Source organism: Lissotriton vulgaris, chromosome 5 (assembly GCF_964263255.1).
Source record: "Lissotriton vulgaris chromosome 5, aLisVul1.2, whole genome shotgun sequence".
NCBI classification, from domain to species: Eukaryota; Metazoa; Chordata; class Amphibia; order Caudata; family Salamandridae; genus Lissotriton; species Lissotriton vulgaris.
The window spans coordinates 1,176,902,336-1,176,920,469 of NC_141693.1; the positions used below are offsets into that span (position 1 = coordinate 1,176,902,336).

The window sequence follows — 18,134 nt, forward strand, 5'->3', positions numbered from 1 at the left end:
TGATCTTATTACCGGTGTCTAGCAATATTAATTCATGCAATACCGCGAGCTCCTCGGACCTTCGCAGCCTCACCCAAAACAGTAAGGGGCGCAGCCGCACTAGCTCTTTAATGGATCGCCTGCCCAAATCAAGCCGCAGGGGAATTAGCGGAGTGGAAACGGGAAGAGCCACCAAATCCCAAAAAAAGCGTATTTTCCGCTGCTACTAGCTCTGACACGTTTTCAAACCCCCACAGCTCGGAGCCATATAGTGCAGACGGGAGTATCTGACCCTCATAAATTGCCATAACTGGAGCAACGGGTTTGCTCGTTGATTCCCGATGCTCTCTCAGAGTCACACCTGACACTCTTTTATGGCTAAGTAGCATTTTAGCCAGGTGGTCCTTCCAATACATCCGACTATTTACCCGTACCCCCAAATAGTCGAATGATTCTACCAGCTCCAAGGTGCCCCATTAAGTGTGAGATTATTTCTGAATCTTTTGGAGGGTGAGAAAGCCATAAGCTTGGTTTTCGAGGTATTGATGGTGAGTCCTCTATCTGTACAGAAGGTGCTGAAGCGATTTAAAAGCTTTTGGAGTCCCACCAGGGATTTGGAGATCAGTAATGTGTCGTCCGCGAAGAGTAGAGTGGGGATTCGTTCCCCGCCAGGGATGGTGCATCCACCTCTTCCCCTCTCAGATGATCCACCACACCATTCACAAACAGGGAGAAGAGGGTCGGTGCCATGACACATCCCTGGCGAACTCCCCTCCTCACGGGCACCCTTTCTGTTAACTGGCCCTGAGTGCCCCATCTGATCCTACATAGTTCCCCTCGTGGAGCCTTACGATGAAACTCAAAAGGGGCCCTGGGAAGCCCATCTTCTCTAGTGTCTCCCACAGCCTTGCTCGAGGGACCAGGTCGAAAGCCATCCTGAGATCTATGAAAGCCATATAGAGGCTGCCTCTATTGATGGTAACTGACTTCCAATAGATCCCAAAGAAGCGGAAGACCTGGTCCATCGTCCCCACCCTCTGACGGAACCCTGCTTGAAGGTGGGAGAGGATTTGTTCCTCATCCATCCAGGCTCCAACCCTTGAGATAATGACCCTGCCAACCACTTTCTGAATCACATCTATCCAACTGATAGGTCTGTAATTGGCAGGGTCTTCTCTAGCCCCTTTTTTAAACACCGTAACCACCTCAGCGCCCTTCCAAGAGTCAGGCACGGGGTGCCCCCTGGCGATGTAATTCATTATGAGGGCGATTAATTCTGCCCAAGCCTTTGGTTCCTTTATCAGAAGGTCCCCGGTATCCCATCTGGGCCAGCCGCCTTCTTCGGGGTCAGATGTCTAATTGCTGCTAGTTCTTCCAAGGGCAGGAATGGTTCCTCGAGCTCCCTTGTGTGTCCCCCTTCTCTACCCATGGCTACCGTTAAAGAAGGGTCAACTTCATTTCCGCCATATACTGCAGAAAAGTGGTCAACCCATTGCTGACTTGTTATATGGGTGGCTAGTGGTTGTGTACTCTGTTGCCTAGATTTGTTAATTAGGTCCCAGAAGAACCTTGAGTTCCTCATAGAGACCGCACCATTTAGATCCTGCCAATATTTTTCTTCCCACTCTCGTTTGGCAGCTGCCATGACCCTCAAATAATCCTTCCTAGCCGCTCTAACTAGTGAGGGATCTTTTTTGAGCAGGGCAGCTGTTAACTCTTTCCTTTTACTCTTGCACTGGACTGTATACCAGGGATTAGTGGAGATGGGAGGTATATTATTAGCTTTAAAGCTTTTCCCTTTAATCAAGAAATATTGGCTCACCTGCTCTATTGTGTTCTTATAGGCTATATCTAAGGCGATTGGTGACTCCGGTGCGCTTCTCAATCCCTGTTCCCGTGCTGCCAGGTCCAAGGTCAGGTCTACCACAAGGGATTTTATACTCCCTAATTGATCTTCCTTTAATTGGGCCTTGTCCCATTTCAACCTACGGTTACTATTATAGGGGACAACCTCTTTGGTTAACCTCAAGGGAGCACTCGACCCCACACCCTTTAGGTTACCCCACCTGAGCTTGGTACAAAGGGGGTTGTGGTCACTATCCTGTGTAGCCACCACCTCCATATCTAAAAGGTCTTTCCAGAGTCTGACGTCCAGTAAGATATAATCGATTCTAGACGGGCCACTGAGCCTATTGAATGTCATTGCACCATCCCTATCTGAATTAGTCCTACCATTGAGTGCTCTTAAGTTGTGTTCCCTGGTTAGGGCGTTGATTTGGATTGCCCTTGCTGACCATTTTTTTCACACCAGCTCAAGAAATAAGGGTTTGTGCAAAACGGATTTCAAGTTTTGCAAGTTTCCACCCTTACCCACTTCTAATTTTTAAATCTGAATGCCAGGCACGCTATGCTCATAGTCCCATTCCATCTTGGTACTCCACAGCTAATTTAGCAAAGCCTTCCCCCTAATGCCGCAGTACAATATAGCCTTCTCAAGTGAAAACAAAAGTTTCATTTGGATTTCGAAATAACCACAAGCAAATTATTCACACATTGTACTTTCTCACCCAAATCACAGATATGAAAATATGACAGTAGGCGAATAGAAGCCCAAACAATGAACTCAGCAAAATAGCCACCAATGTATGTCAATACAAAATGTATTAAAAAGTATACAATAGAAAATAGTTTTACATAAAATCATTTGCATACATGCACAATGTACATGTACAATGAATGAAAAAATATCTCACAATTAAAAAACAATCAATTGCATAAACTAGTATGCTATTTCTGTAGATAAATATAGTGTGGATGCACCAAACCCCCAAGAGAAAACACTAGACACTTAAAAGTTGTCATAGAATTAGCTTGATACCAGTTCCTCAATAAATATCTCTTGAACCAGTCAGACACCGAATTGTGTATAGAGTTGCGTTGACGCGTTTCGATGGCAATAAGAAGTTTAAACCATGTTTTTCAAGACTTTGATAATTCTCTCGATGCAATATTTCAACTTTTGGAAGCATATATCCTGTGTGTAGAAAGCACAAATCAGTTTTCCTACGAAAAGACATGATCACCACATTTACGAATTGTATCAAACATTTACCTAACAATGATTTTACTCACCCCCTTCTCTTTCTTAATTCCTTTATTTATTTCAATCAGGATGTCCCTTAGTATATAATGCATAGAGTGGAGACCATTTATGCATTTCTACTCCAATTTAACAGAAAGGCAGCCAATTCCACCTTTCTGTTTGTTGCTCGTCTCCTGTAGCAGTGCCATAACATTCTGCAAGCATTGCTTTCACTATTTATTTCTTTAACCCGGTTAGAAATAATGCCTGAATTAATATTGCAGTCTGAAATTAACTCTTCTTTTATTTGGTTACTTTCTCATAGGTAGGCCTGGGCGGTGAACTCTGCTCCGTTTGTGCAGTTTACAGAGTTTGCTGCACTCCGTGCTCCACAGAGCTCGGGGAGTGTAGAAAACTCTGCTTTGCTTAGTGCAGCAGAGATTTTTTTCCCTGCAACTGTAAGTTCGCGAGCTGCAACTCGGGTAGAATTTCTACCCAAGCGGCAGGAAGACCAGCGCGAACAGCAGTGTGCACCACACTACGCCACTTGTGGCACTGCAGAGTTTTTTTGTAACTTTGCGGAGTTCCGCGAAAGCAAAACTCTGCGAACTACGCCCAGGTTTAAATAGGCCCTTCTTCTTTGGCAGTGCTGCCTGCACCACCTCGTGGAATAATTTGGAGACAGAAGGCTCTACTGTCGGGTACTCACTCTCAAGGCTTTTCCATTTTCATAGCATTCTCAAGATTCCTGTGCTATAGAGTCAATCTGGAACTGTTCCAGTTCAGTTTGGAGCTTTTACATGATCAATTATAGTTCATTACCTGCTTCCACAAAAACATCCTTCCTGTTGCAAAAAGCTCTGTAGCTTCTATTGTCAAAGCACAGTGTTCTACCAAAACCCGAGTAAATAAATATACCCTGGAAATGTACAAGGCTTTAACAGGGTCCTGTATCCTATCATAATCAAAAGTATCTAAAAAGTTCTTAAATGACAGTTTCTTATCTGGTGCATCATGGCAGTCTTGCAGAATAATTATCTTTAAGTGTAATTGTTTCTTCATGATGCTGTGTCACTCTGTGTGGACTATGACAGGAAGGAGACGGGTGTTAAATTAAGTAATTTTCAAGTGGAGTGCTGATCTTATGCTTTTTGTCACATTCAGTCATCCATGAAATCTGAACGTCTTGTCTGATATCACCTGTGTTACTAGGATGGATTTGTTGATAAAGACATTTTTCTTACCCACTGGTTAAAATTTAAGGTTCTATGGTTTGGATGGCTCAACATATAGATAGCATCCTTTTAAAGATCTAGAGAGATTATGAAGTGCTTGTTGGCAACTGGAAATTTAAGATGAGGATTTAGGGAATGCATATGAGTATTAACAAGTCTTCTCTAGGTTGATTTGTTCATATTTTCTTCAAGTTCTTCAGCATCATTAGAGACGCATTTTGTGATGGGAGGGAAGGTATTTAAAGTCGTATATTAGGGTGCCATTTATTTATATGTTGTCTTCTGTTTCTTTAGAAATTTCAGCTGGAGAGAGTTTATTTGCAAGAAGTAAAGAGGTCAACCTATGATCACACAAGGAAATGTGCTGACCAGCTCCTCCTTTTGGGTCAGGTGAGTGTGAAGTATTGAGCTGAATGTCCTAGTAAACGCGGGTGATTGTATGAAAACCTGGTCTTCCTATTATGTATCATGTAGTCAGTTTAGGCCAGATCCTCTAGATTCAAGTGTGTGTTGACAGGTAGCTCCCTGTGCTGGGTCAGGTAAGTATGTATAAACTGCTTCAGATGTCAGGTGACCATACACAGTGAGGCCTTTTCTGAGTCCGGTAAGTGTATATTACTCAGCTTCTCCCGCAGAGCAATGTCCTGCTGCCCAGGAAGTGGTTACATCCGTGTTGGTGCAGTGATAATTGTATGGGGCAGTCCCAAGATGGAAGTGTGGCATTGCTGTCATGGATACAGATAATACTCTCCGGTATCCATCCACTGAGCCTTCTCGCCAAAAGATATCATGTGTCTAATACTAGAGACGAGGTTGGGCCGTATCTAATTAAGTAGTACATTGCAGTCATGATCCAGGCTTTAAAAGTGATGTCCCACTTGTGGATCCTTATTATAAATAATGAAATCTAATGAGTTGAGTAGCAGGCCTTAGCTCCTTTAAAAATAGCTCCTAGAAAAAAGTCCTGTTATTCTAGTAGCTGATTTTCACAAGAACCAAGATTTCTTGAGCTCTCTCTTCGTGCTGTAGAACACCACTGGCGTTAAAGCTATGATCTGCAGACTAAAACAGAATGAAAATAGGCAAATTATATATACACACACACAAAATCTATCTCTCTCCCCCACACATCACCATTATTTTTTACTCATCCCCCTCCCGCCCCTCTATGCTGTCCAGCTTAAAATAAATCTAGCATTCCTGAGCACCCTGGACCAGCACAATTACAGAAAATGTTTAAGATGATGGGACCCCGTTTGGGTTAGAACAATCAATCAACGCATCCTTTTTGGGAGCGTGTGTTCCAGAAATTTTAAAAACTGTGAGTATGACTCCCTTTGCTTTAAAAAAACCTACTTTCAATTGAGACAATTTGTCAAACGACAGGCCCATCTCCCTATTGCTTTTTCTGGCTGAATTACTGGAAAAAGCAGTGTTCCATCAATTGTTCAGATTTGTAGACGCCAATTGCCATCTTCGCCTAAACCTGCTTTTCAGATTTTCTGTCGAAAAGATCTTTGCAGGTTGTGCTTCCACTCTTTGTATCTTCTTCAAGACTTTACACATGTGGTGTTCCTCAAACTGCTATCTTGTAACAATTGTTGTTTAATCTGTACGTGACCCCTCTAGCGTACCTTAATTAGTCTTTTCGGTTCCATTTTTAGGTCTCGGCTATTCTATCCCGCAGGGATAAATAGACAAGAGTATAGTAGGCAAAACAAGCTCTGAAACAATTGCAGATTTAGTACAGTTCATGTGGTGCACTCGTGTGAAACGCACGTCCGCATCAAACCCATCCGCCTCGCTCCCACAGGCATCTGAAGCTTCCCCAGCGTGCGCTCGGTCTCAGGCATTCACCCCAGCGCGCGCTCGGCCTCACTTCTCCTCCCCTCTAATTCACCCCTGCTGTTTAACTTTCACAACCGCGAGGCCGTGCTCTAGCTCATTTTGCCGAGAGCTTCATTTCAAAGGGATCCGCTCCCCCGCCCCCTGCTTCACACTTAGGAATGCTCTCCCCAGCCCCCATCTGTGCACTGCCTCTTCTCTCACCCTTTCGCTATCTCCCCCGCTCTCCCACCTTCAGCCTCTTCCTCTGCAACGCACTCTCTCCCCCTCCCTCCTCCTCACCCCAACATTTGTCTCTCACACCACTGGCTGCATTCCGGCAATGAAAACATCTAGCTCGGTAGCCATCTGATTTTGCGCTCCCTGTGCAAAACTTGTAGATCAAACTTTGAAACCTTGGTCATCTTGGTTTTAAAGGTCTGCTCCGATGCCCTTTATTTAATCGCATTCCAGAAATTGGCAGCAGAGGAGCCGCGCTGTCCCCACGCTGCCGCTTCTCAAGGCTGCCCTCCGACCCGGAAGCACAGCCCCAGACACCCTGAGCCGGCAACACCGTCATCTGACTCAGCCCGATCAAAGTAACGCAGCAATGGAGTGCACCGCGACACCCAGACACACCGCCCACTAAGGCCCCACTCCCGCCACTATAAACTGCAATGTAGGCAGGGCTCACAGTACCACAGCAGATCACTCCATGCAACCCGCTTCCCCTTCAGTTTGAACACTTGCTCCCCAAGAAATGTCCAACAATGAAACGTCCATGACCTCACCCCACCTTCCTAATACTGTAGCCTGACTTTCCACCACAACTTCCCCAAAGCCCTCCGCCACCCATCATACACATGCCTTTTCCCCAAGTAATTTAACAGTAATCCATTCCTAATTTTACTGCGTCACTGATTGTACCAGACCCCTTCCCAGGCTCATGCTTCTCCAGCGCGCGCTTGGCCCGTTCCCTCCCACTCGCTCGCATCCCGCCCCCCCACCAGGCTCACGCTTCTCCAGTGCGCGCTTGTTTGTTCTTGTTTTTCATTGCCAGAATTTCTTTGTACCTATACTTCATTGGCTCCACTTCCTTTGCCTTTTAAATACGGTACGTTTAAGCTGTGTCTCTGTTTTTTTAATTTTTATTTGTTTTGTGCCTCATGCTCATTCTCTGCGTCATCGTGGAGGTTTCTCCTAATATCAGTGCTGCATTCAAGACAGAAGGTATTTTTCGATTTCTTTTTTTGTGTCTTTTCTTTCCTTCTCGGAGTTCTGCGCCTGCTCTCTGTTACTCTCCCAAACCCCTTTTCTTTCACTCAGCGCACAGCCTGTGTGCAGCCTCCCAAACAGTCCGACATAAGATTGCTTACTGAGAAGCAGCTGCGCCATAGCAGTGACAGGCTGGTTTGAGAGCTTCATGGCACACGGTCCCCTGCTCTCAGCCACGTTGGCATGCCTAATGTGCGCTACAAACTTTGCACAGACGGGATGTATTTTCTAAATTCTGCTGCTGTTGTTGCAAGTCAGTATCCTTACAATGTTGAGGGGTTAAGGACATCAGTCCCCAATATAATGACTGTACGTGTTTCAAAAGCACTTATGTTTTTAGCTGATTCTCGTTAATTGCTTGCAAACTAACTAGGATTGGCTGAAAACAAATGCGCTTGCAGCTTGTGTTTTCGGTTGATCCTCGCCCCACCCCTCCAGCCCCTCTCTCCTGGTTTACTTTGTTTTCAGCAACCAAGCCAAACATAGTTCCTAATTAACTACTGCCGTTGCTACTCCGTCGCTTGTGTTGGTTTCCTTCCTCCCCAACTCGCCTCCTCCCAGCTGCTTATGCTTGTTGTCACACCCGCTGCCAGACCATCCTACCCTACCCTCTGTCCTGCTTTAATTACCACCAACATTCCTCCCTCGTGTTGCTTGTTTTATACACGTATTTACTATTTATGTATGATGTTTTACTATAAGAGGATAAAAAGAAAGCTAAAGCGGTCTCTAGGCCAGATCTTAAAAACATTGTCTATCGTTCTGCTTGTCAAGTACCTGGCTAATGGGCAACAATAAATCAGATTCAAGACAATCTCTCCCACTAAGTAACTTCGGGTAAATTACAGTACATTATTAGAAGCAAGGCTGGCAGTAACTGCGCCTCTTTTACTGCCAGTCTTGCTTCTCGTTAGCAAGAACTACGACGTGCGGGTTATTTACACACCACTCGTTTTTTTTTAATTCTTTACGAAAATTTTTATGTTTTGGTCTTTTTGCACACCGTGAAGCAGAATGTGCAGTGTATTTTCGGGGCATGGTTCCTTCGCCCCAGTCTTGCCTTCTTTAATAGATCCTCGATGAAATACATCATTCTCGTCCAGAGTTTCCCTATCATTAAACACCTTGTTTTTTTCGTTGCACACTTTAAAACTTTCTCTTTGGCACACATATTACCAGCCGTCAGTGCACACTTTCACAAGGCATACACCACCTGCCTTCAGTGCTCACTTTCACCAAACACACACCACCAGCCACCAGTGCACGCTTCCACCAGGTACACATACCACCAGCCGTCAGTGCACACTTTCACCAGGCACACACACAACCAGCTATCAGTGCACACTTTCACCAGGCATACACACCACCAGCCGTCAGTGCACACTTTCACCAAACACACACCACCAGCCATCAGTGCACGCTTCCACCAGGTACACATACCACCAGCCGTCAGTGCACACTTTCACCAGGCACACACCACCGGCTGTTGGTTGGTGGTGTGTTCCTGGTGAAAGTGTGCACTGTCAGTGCACGCTTCCACCCCAGGCATACACATCAACAGCCATCAGTGCACACTTCCAACATTCACACAGACCCCTAGCCATCAGTGCACACTTTCACCAGGAACACACCGCTAACCATCAGTGCACACTTTAACCAAACACACACCACCAGCCATCAGTGCACGATTCCAACAGGCACACACACATCACCAGCCATCAGTGCACGTTTCCACCAGGCACACACACCACTAACCATTAGTGCATGCTTACTCTAGACACACACACCACCAGCCATCATCACCAGTCAGTGCATGCTTCCATCATGCACACACACTACTAGCTGTCTGTGCACGCTTCCATCAGACACACACCACCAGCCATCAGTGCACACTTTCACCAGGCAGACACACACCGCCGGCTGCCAGTGCACGTTTTAACAGGCATACACAACACCAGCTATATTTACATGCTTCCACCAGGTACACACACCACCGTTTGTCAGTGCACACTTCCACCAGGCATACATACCACCATCCGACCCGCCTAATTGTTAGCCAACTATTTTTTTATGTATTGTCTTTTACAAACTTTTGTTAGGCTGATCAATTTTGATTATGCTGCAATCTGGCGTTTGAGTTTTTTTCTGGCACACCTCCACCCCAAGGCCTCTCACTGAAAGGTGTGAACTCTAGCACTGCCACGCTCGTGAATGCCTTACAGAGCAACCACACACACAACACCACACACAACACCACACGCACAACAACACATCACAACACACACACACAACCACACAAACACAACCACACACACAACACACAAACACAACCACACACACACCCACAACCACATACAACCGCACACACAACCACACATACAAACACACACACAACAAAAACACACACAACTACACTGAAAACCAAAGCATCAGTGCACACTTTCACCACGCACAGACACCATCACTCATCAGTACATGCTTTCACCACACCCAAACACCACCAGCCATCAGTGCACGCTTTCACCGGACACAGACACCACCAGCCGTCAGTGCACGCTTCCACCAGGCGCACACCAACAGACATAGTACACACTTTCACCAGGCACAAACACACCATCAGCGCACACTTTCACCAGGCACATACACACCACCAACCATCACTGCACGCTTTCACGAGGTATACACACAACACCAGCCGTCATTGCACAATTTCACCATTCACACACACCACCAGACGTCAGTGCACTCTTTCACCAGGCAAACACCACCAGCCTTCAGTGCACACTTTCAAAAGGTACACACACCACGAGCCGTCAATACACACTTTCACCAGACACACACCACCAGTTGTCAGTGCACGCCCTCACTCTATCTATATATCTATCTATCTATATATCTAACTATCTATCTATCTATCTATCTATCTATCGCCCTCACTCTATCTGTCGCCCTCACTCTATCTCTCTATCACCCTCACTCTATCTATCGCCCTCACTCTATCTATCGCCCTCACTCTATCTATCGCCCTCACTCTATCTATCGCCCTCACTCTATCGCCCTCACTCTATCTATCGCCCTCACTCTATCGCCCTCACTCTATCGCCCTCACTCTATCGCCCTCACTCTATCGCCCTCACTCTATCGCCCTCACTCTATCGCCCTCACTCTATCGATCTATCTATCTATCTATCTATCTATCTATCTATCTATCTATCTATCTATCTATCTATCTATCTATCTATCTATCTATCTATCTATCTATCTATCTATCTATCTATCTATCTATCTATCTATCTCCCTCCATCTATCTCTATCTATCTATCTATCTATCTATCTATCTATCTATCTATCTATCTATCTATCTATCTATCTATCTATCTATCTATCTATCTCCCTCCCTCTATCTACCACCCTCCCTCTATCTACCACCCTCCCTCTATCTACCACCCTCCCTCTATCTATCTATCGCCCTCACTCTATCTATCGCATCACCACAGCATCATTCAGCACCTCCACAGCATCACTCAGGGGCACCACACCATCACTATGCTCTACCACCGCATTACTGAACGCCACAGCATCACTCGTCGCCACCACAACATCACAGCATCAATCTGTGCAACCATTCAACAACTGGTTCAAATATGGTCTCTCAATGTATAAAGCTTTATTACAAATGTCACAAAAAGATGTTAATATTTCACTTCTGTTCTTGGATTTTCGTCACAATAAGATACACTGAACATAATCTTCACAAAAGTTATTTACAAAAGTTTAGGCTATTGCTATTATAAATTCCAATAACTTTTAAGTATTAATTATTTTAAAAAATAAAAGCCATTATTATTTGTAATATCAATACATCTAAGTCACGTAAAAACAACACATATTGCATTACAAATGCTATAGGTGTCACATTTGCGAAAGTTAAAACTATTGGCATTGTAAATGACAAAGCTATTAATTTCGCTATTTTCAAAACCAACACATAAATAAAAAATTTGTCATTTACAAGACCAATAGCTCAAACTTTCCTAATGCGAACCTATTGCATTGCAAATTCTTGTTATTTCTTGATGCAGATACTCATAGGATTGTAAATCTAGAGGGAAATCTGCAGTGTACAGCGAATAAACTACATGATTGACTCATCAAAATCCTCATGACGATGAGCGCAAACCTTCTAAAACTCAGTGGAGATGACCCAGAAGGTCTCTGTCCCATCAAGATTTCTGTGGTCTAGGAGTTTGGCCGAATTCTTAGGACCCTTTGAGTACTCTTTTAGGAGTTGTGAAGGATCTTGATGAAAAAAATGTTCTTGAACTTTAGCTGATTGGATTTCTTTTGTGGAAAAATCCTGTCTTTTTCTATTGTATACGTTTAGACACTGTCTCCATCTTTAGGTTCAGTTCTTGAACACATTTGTTTCTGCGTGACTTGAATATTATAATTCAATCTTTCCTGGCTTCCCTGTCTATTTCATTCAGAAGCTGCAGCTCATTCAACATGATGCTGCTAGATTAGCTCTTGCCATACATCAGAGAGGCCGCATTACACCAGCTTTAGTCTTCTTGCCCTAGCTACCCCTTAAGAGGTGAATCTGTTTAAAATCCATGTGCGTGGCGCACAAGGTAGTCTATACTCCTGCCCTGTCCATCTTCTGAGATCTAAGAAGAAGTTTATTTTACTTCCCCAATGTTTGGTGATAGACCTTAGGTGGCAGGTCTTTTTCGGCTGCTGCTGCATCTAGAATTATCTATTGCCAGGAATCTGACTTCCTTAAATTTACGAAACCACTGAAGACCTGATTCTTTCCTGCTGATTTCACAGTTCAGTTTGGCCTTCTGTTACTTTGTCTAGATGTTTAGTTTTTGGTTCTTAGTGCCTAAAGCACTGTAGTCAGGGTGAAAACGGTGCTTTATAAATACCAAATACAATACAATGAGATCCTGGTGCCTGTGCTGGAGATTTAGAGACTTTTTGCTCTGGTGGCAGCATCAACCTCTGCACCAAACCCTGCACCGGACATTGATTCCCATATTTCCAGCCAGACTCGGGAGATCTGGGAGAAGCCAATCTCCTCGCCTGCTGTCTAAAAGGGTGTGGACAAGTATCATGTTCCCAAAGACAGTCCAGTCTTTGTTTTTGGGAACACCCTGCTCAATCTGTTGTGAGGAGGACCACCTTCCCGTTTATCACATGGACAAAACGACTACATATTTTGAGGCATATGGAATGAAGATGTATCAGTGCAGTGGTCCCACTCTGAGGATTGCCTTGACATCCTTGGCCAGGTGAGGGCTGCCATCTGTGGTCCAAGTTCACGAGGTGCAATCCCTTACTTCCAGTCTATACCCAAACAGAATAAAAGCTCATGCTCAACCTTGGAAAAGAACAAAACCTTCTGATTTCCTGGGATGTCATCAAAACAGAACTAATACAATGAGCGCCGACTGTCCATACACAATCTATCATGACTTAAGTCTTCGGAATTTAAGCCAGAGGCTCAGGTGAAGCATCTCAATCTTTGATGGGAAGAACCTTTATAAGATACTTAAATTGCTGCGTGCCATTGAGTGGTAATACCAAGATCATCTCCCTCTGACCAATCTTGCAAAGGCCCTCTATCATTTAATGGACAAGGGTTTCATTTGACCTAAACCACCATCATCTGCCTCCTTTTTTCTCAGGTAACCAGCAGTCAAGGAAATCGAATCAGAATGAAGAACAAGTTGTCCAGTCTGTCTGTCCTCGATTCCCACCTTATGATTGTGGGCACTTGCTCGCAGTCATGTCAGTCTCCTCAGAGTAGGGACACATGCGCATTGCAAGAAACTTTTCACCAGTGCATTACAGCACAAGTCTGAATATTCCTGTTACTGAAAGTTGCTAGAGCTGGCTGTGGAACTGTGTTAAATTCATGCTAGCCTAAGGATGGACAATACAAGATCAGACAGTCTAAGTAGATGTCTTTTCTGTTCTCACCTCAAAAGTGTAAATTCCCAAACCCCATTTTTTATGATAGACTTCTAGCCACATATTCCTCCCCTTTTCAATACTTCCCAGGTGTCAAACTGGATCCGGAATCTTTTCCATATCACCGCCATGCACCAGAAGGTGACGCAGTGTGGTGCCACACTGCCACCATTCTGTTCCGCATGCTGACGTCAGTTCCTTTTTATCAATGCTTCAAGGCGTGAATCTGAATCTTCTCTCAGCTCTCAGGGGACTGCTTTTTTCCCTCAAAATTCTCTACAGTGTGTAAAGGATGTCACCCCTTAAAACAACAGTTTTTATATCCTGTAAGGACTGTTTCAAACAAATGTCTCTGACATATCCCCACCAGGTTTGCCTGTGGTGTACGAGGTTGAGCCATGACTCCAAGATGTGCAGACTGTGCATCGATGAACCCAATAGCCATCAGGAAATGCTAGTTGAAACTCTACATCGCCAAGCACAAGAAGACTCAGTACTGGGACATCTCCAAGTACCAATCCAAGACCCATTCCCAGTCCCGTTTTTAGAAGTGAGAGAGCTGCTTGAGAGACTGCTTTTCGTTGCACTTCATGTCCTCCGGTAAGCACAAAAAACTTAAGTTGAGGCAGAGTTGTACTCCTTCATGGCAGTCCCACTCTCCTGGCGAAGTGCTTGGGAGGCACCAACAGTTCTGTTCCCACTCTTAAAGTTGCCCAACTTCAGAGCTGATTCTACTGCTGGTTCCGGCACAACCTGAGTTTCTGGGGTCTTCAGCCACACCACGCCAGACCAAAGAGTTCAGTGCAGCTATGCTCAGGCTCTTCGAATCTCTGACAACACCCTCTTTTACACCTTCAGGCTCCAAATAGCCGAGAGGCCCTCCACCTGGATTACTGCCGACAGGTTTGGCCTCTGCTTCAGCTGGGCCCTCTGCTCCAGGCCTGATGCCATCTCCTGGCATCCTCAACCATGCCAGGCTCAGGCACATCGATGCCAATGCCGAGTTCGCTGCCACTCCGATGCCGGTCCACCTTAGCAACCAAATCCGGCCGAGGGTTCTTCACTTCATTTACCACAGGCTGGCAACATTTTTCAACCACCTTCAGACTGCTGTGAACAATGTATCATCTTTGGGGTTCACTATCAATATGCCGAAGTCACACCTGACTTATTCTCAGATGCTACCCTTCATCTGAGCCTTTCTGGACATGGTTTGGTTTTGTGCCTTTTTCCTGGAAACTGGGCCATTCTGGACATGGTTTGGTTTTGTGCGTTCCACCTGGTAAAGAGAGTCCAAGACATTAAGCCTCCGATCCGATCTTTCAACCTCTGTCCTGGATTTCAACGAGATATATCAACAACAGGTTTGCCTCTGACACCATTAATCACACAGTATTTTTAGGTCACAGATGTCCTTTTTATTGACTCTGTGATTTCATCTTATTTATTATTATTTTTTTTACTTGAACAAGTAGAGAAGTTTTTTCTGATTGTACTAGGTGAAGGGAAACCTAAACAGTAAAAAGTTGTTTGACAAAACTTATACATTTTTTTTTTAAAATAAGATGAAATCACAGAGTCAATAAAAGGGACATCTCTGACCTAAAAATACTGTGTGATTAATGGTGTCAGAGGCAAACCTGTTGTTAATATATCTGATATTAGCTTCCGGCCTCTGACTTCCTTAAACAAATCCTTCCCCTTAGTTTGATATCCTGGATTTCAATGAGGGAACACCAGGTGGCATATGTGGGCCCGGAAGTAGGATCTGTGAACACCCCCCAGTTTCACATGTAACTGTAACATTATGATGGCATACATTACGCCAGTGGTAACATTTTATTTGTGAGAAATAAATGAGGAGGTTGTATGAGAACAGCATGGAATCACAGGGATACTGACAATATCATACAGGAGAACTTACGAGAACTGATGAATACCTTTGCAGATTGTTTCCTTAGGTCTTCAAATAGCACTACTGGAGCGACTGGATGTAGTGTTTTCCTATGGTAGTTAGCAACTAGCTGCACCATTTAGTGTAGATATATTCAATTTTCACATAGTAGGTCCTGAAGAATTGCCACGGTATTAAGCAACCAACAGGCAAGAAACATGTTTACCCCAAGAGATGAGCATAGCTTCAACTGAACCCTCGCGTCAGGGGAGCTGCCACTCTACACGTTTTAACGGAATAAACATAGTATTTGGAATATTCAACCTTTTTTAATGCACTCACTGGACTTCACTGTATCTACACCTTCACGGACCACACACCCCCACTTTATCATACGGAACTAAAGATCTCCGCCAAAGAGCCCCTTCGCGGGGGCCCGTTGGGTATTACAGGGCTGACCCAACGAGAAGCAGGTCCAGATGATGCAGCATGACACCTAGCTTGCTGGGTGTGTAACGACCCTAGTTCCGCAAGAGCGGGATCCCCATATCCCTCCTCCTCGCAGTGCTTTCCTACCACCACCACCACCATCTAATTGCTGGTGGTTGGCCCACGTGCCTAAGTTCACTAGGCCCCACAATTAGAGGAACAGCATTCACTTTTGCTTGTAGGATTTGACAGGGCACATCTGCTGGACCTCTTTAAAAAGCCCCACTGTCCCTCTTTTTTGAGAAACAACTGAAAGTTGTCCTGCCATCCATCAAGAGGAGGCTGGTACAGATGCGAACAGAACCCACCACTGCTATGTGGTGCTGCAATAAACAGGGCGGGTAGGGTCACTGACCCTGAGCCAGAAGACCTTATGCCTCTGGAAATGGCTGGACCACCAAAGTATATTGGTGGAAAGCATCCTTTTCAAATAAAGAGCCTTCCCTATTACTAATGCTATGCCATTCAAAATGTTCAAGATTCTCTGGGTCTTAATGCCCACTTTACTAGAGCAAGGTGCGCACAGGTGGCCTTGCAGTGGCATACAGCACTTACAGACATCTGTAGAACAACATTTCGCTATTCAGGCTTTTTGCAAATAGTAATCTTTTAATCTCTCTTAATATAACCCACCTTTTGTTCGCATCAGACCATATGTCTTTCTTAAAATGTTATTGTCAGAATGAACATTTATGAACTGCGGAGAACAGGTGGTGATGTAACTGCTGGGAACAGGTCCACGCTCACCATTAATGTAACCATGTGTCTGCTTACAACATGTGATGACTGCTTTGCAGAGCGTCTGATTCAACCAATCTATTTTTTTTAAGTAAGTGTTCGTTTATGTTTTAATGGGTGGCGGTCTTTGTCTATTTATGAACATGCCGTAGCTTTGAGTTTTTACTATAAAGTTTCCAAAGCAAACCAAAACTGCACATTGGCCCATCGTTTTGTGTGTGTAAACGCTCTGTAGATAACGGTACCGGTGTGTTCAGGTGTAGAGTCTCAGTCTTCCAGTACTTTAAATACACGTAGTCTGCGTTGACCCCAATCTTCTGAAAAGAAGCAGAGTAAACCCCATAAGAGCGACCCTCTTCCAAGGGACCTCTGCCCGGAGGCGGCTGGTGTTAGTGGGCGAAAGGGGCGTTGCCCTCCCTGCCATCCTGAGCCTGAGGGGAGAGGCAAGAAATAAATGTAAAAAACCAAGCAGCCGAAAAGAAATTTCTAAGTACTGGCTGCTCTATTTATGACTTTTGTTGAGGCAGCTGTAATAAACAACAGACGTCCTGCGGCGCATGTGCCTGCCAGGGCGAGGCCATCTATCGACCTGCAGGCACAAGCTACAGCAGTGACATCATGGTGGGGTTGTGCCGAGTGTGAATGCTGTAAATTAGGCTGCTTATCGGGCGATTACAAAATAGCCCCAGGAGGAGTTGGCAAAACTCTATTGGCCAGTGACGGTCGCTCCACCCGCCGCGCGGCTCCCCCCTGAGTGCGCCCGGTGCCCCCTGCTGACTCGGCCTGCTCGCCGCTGCCCTCGAGGCTGAGGCTCCGCTCCTTGTTGCTTCCGCTCCCCTCTTTGCCAATCTCTGCCCGTTATTGTTGTTTTGTGCCCCTGTTGTCTAGTTTTCCTGCTCGCTCTTCCTCCGCGTGCTCGCCGCTGCCCTCGAGACTGAAGCTCCGCTCTTTGTTGCTTCCGTTCCCCCCTTTGCCTATCTCTGCCCGCTAGTGTTGTTTATTGTGCCCCTGCTGTTTGGTCTTCCTGCTCGCTCTTGCGCCGTTTCTTCCTGCCGGTCTGACCCCGCTCCCTGCCGCTGCTCCCCTGCGGCCCCCCCCTTCTGCTGCTGCTGCCCTCTCCCCTTCCCATTCGCCACCCCGTTCCCGCCTCCCAACTGCTCCTCCCTCCCACTTCGCCACTTATGGCGGAGTCCACACGTACGCGCAGCGGGCGCGCCGATTGTGCGCCGAAGGCGCGCCAAAGGCAAGCCCGTCTACGCCCGTCCGCGTCTGGACTGCGCCCAGCGCCAGAAACCCTGGATCCCGACGATGCAAACGCACCCGACGAACATACGACGCCGCCACCCTCTGCGCACTCAACACCGGCCGGAACCCAGCCTGCCACCTGGCCACCCCGAAACTCACCCACGGACCCTTCACCTGCCAAGAATGCATATTCCCCTGCATCCGCCCGGGACCAGCACCCGCCAAGCCTACCATCAGCAAGAATCACCTCAAGTGCATCCTGCTCAACACCCGCTCCGTCCACAGGCACGCAGTCGAACTCTGGAACCTCCTAGACACAACTGCACCGGACGTCGCCTTCCTCGCGGAAACCTGGATGAACGCCTCCTCAGCTCCCGACATCGCCATAGCAATCCCG

At 45.8% G+C, this 18,134-nt stretch overlaps 1 protein-coding gene across 1 annotated transcript in view; it reads left to right on the top strand.

Moving 5' to 3' along the window:
- WDR11 (WD repeat domain 11) overlaps window positions 1–18,134 on the top strand; it is a 635,868-nt gene that overhangs the window by 560,002 nt on the left and 57,732 nt on the right. The window contains exon 24 of the mRNA XM_086922941.1: window positions 4,591–4,686. Within this exon, the coding sequence (XP_086779067.1) occupies window positions 4,591–4,686 (96 nt within the window). The remainder of the gene's footprint in view (window positions 1–4,590; window positions 4,687–18,134) is intronic.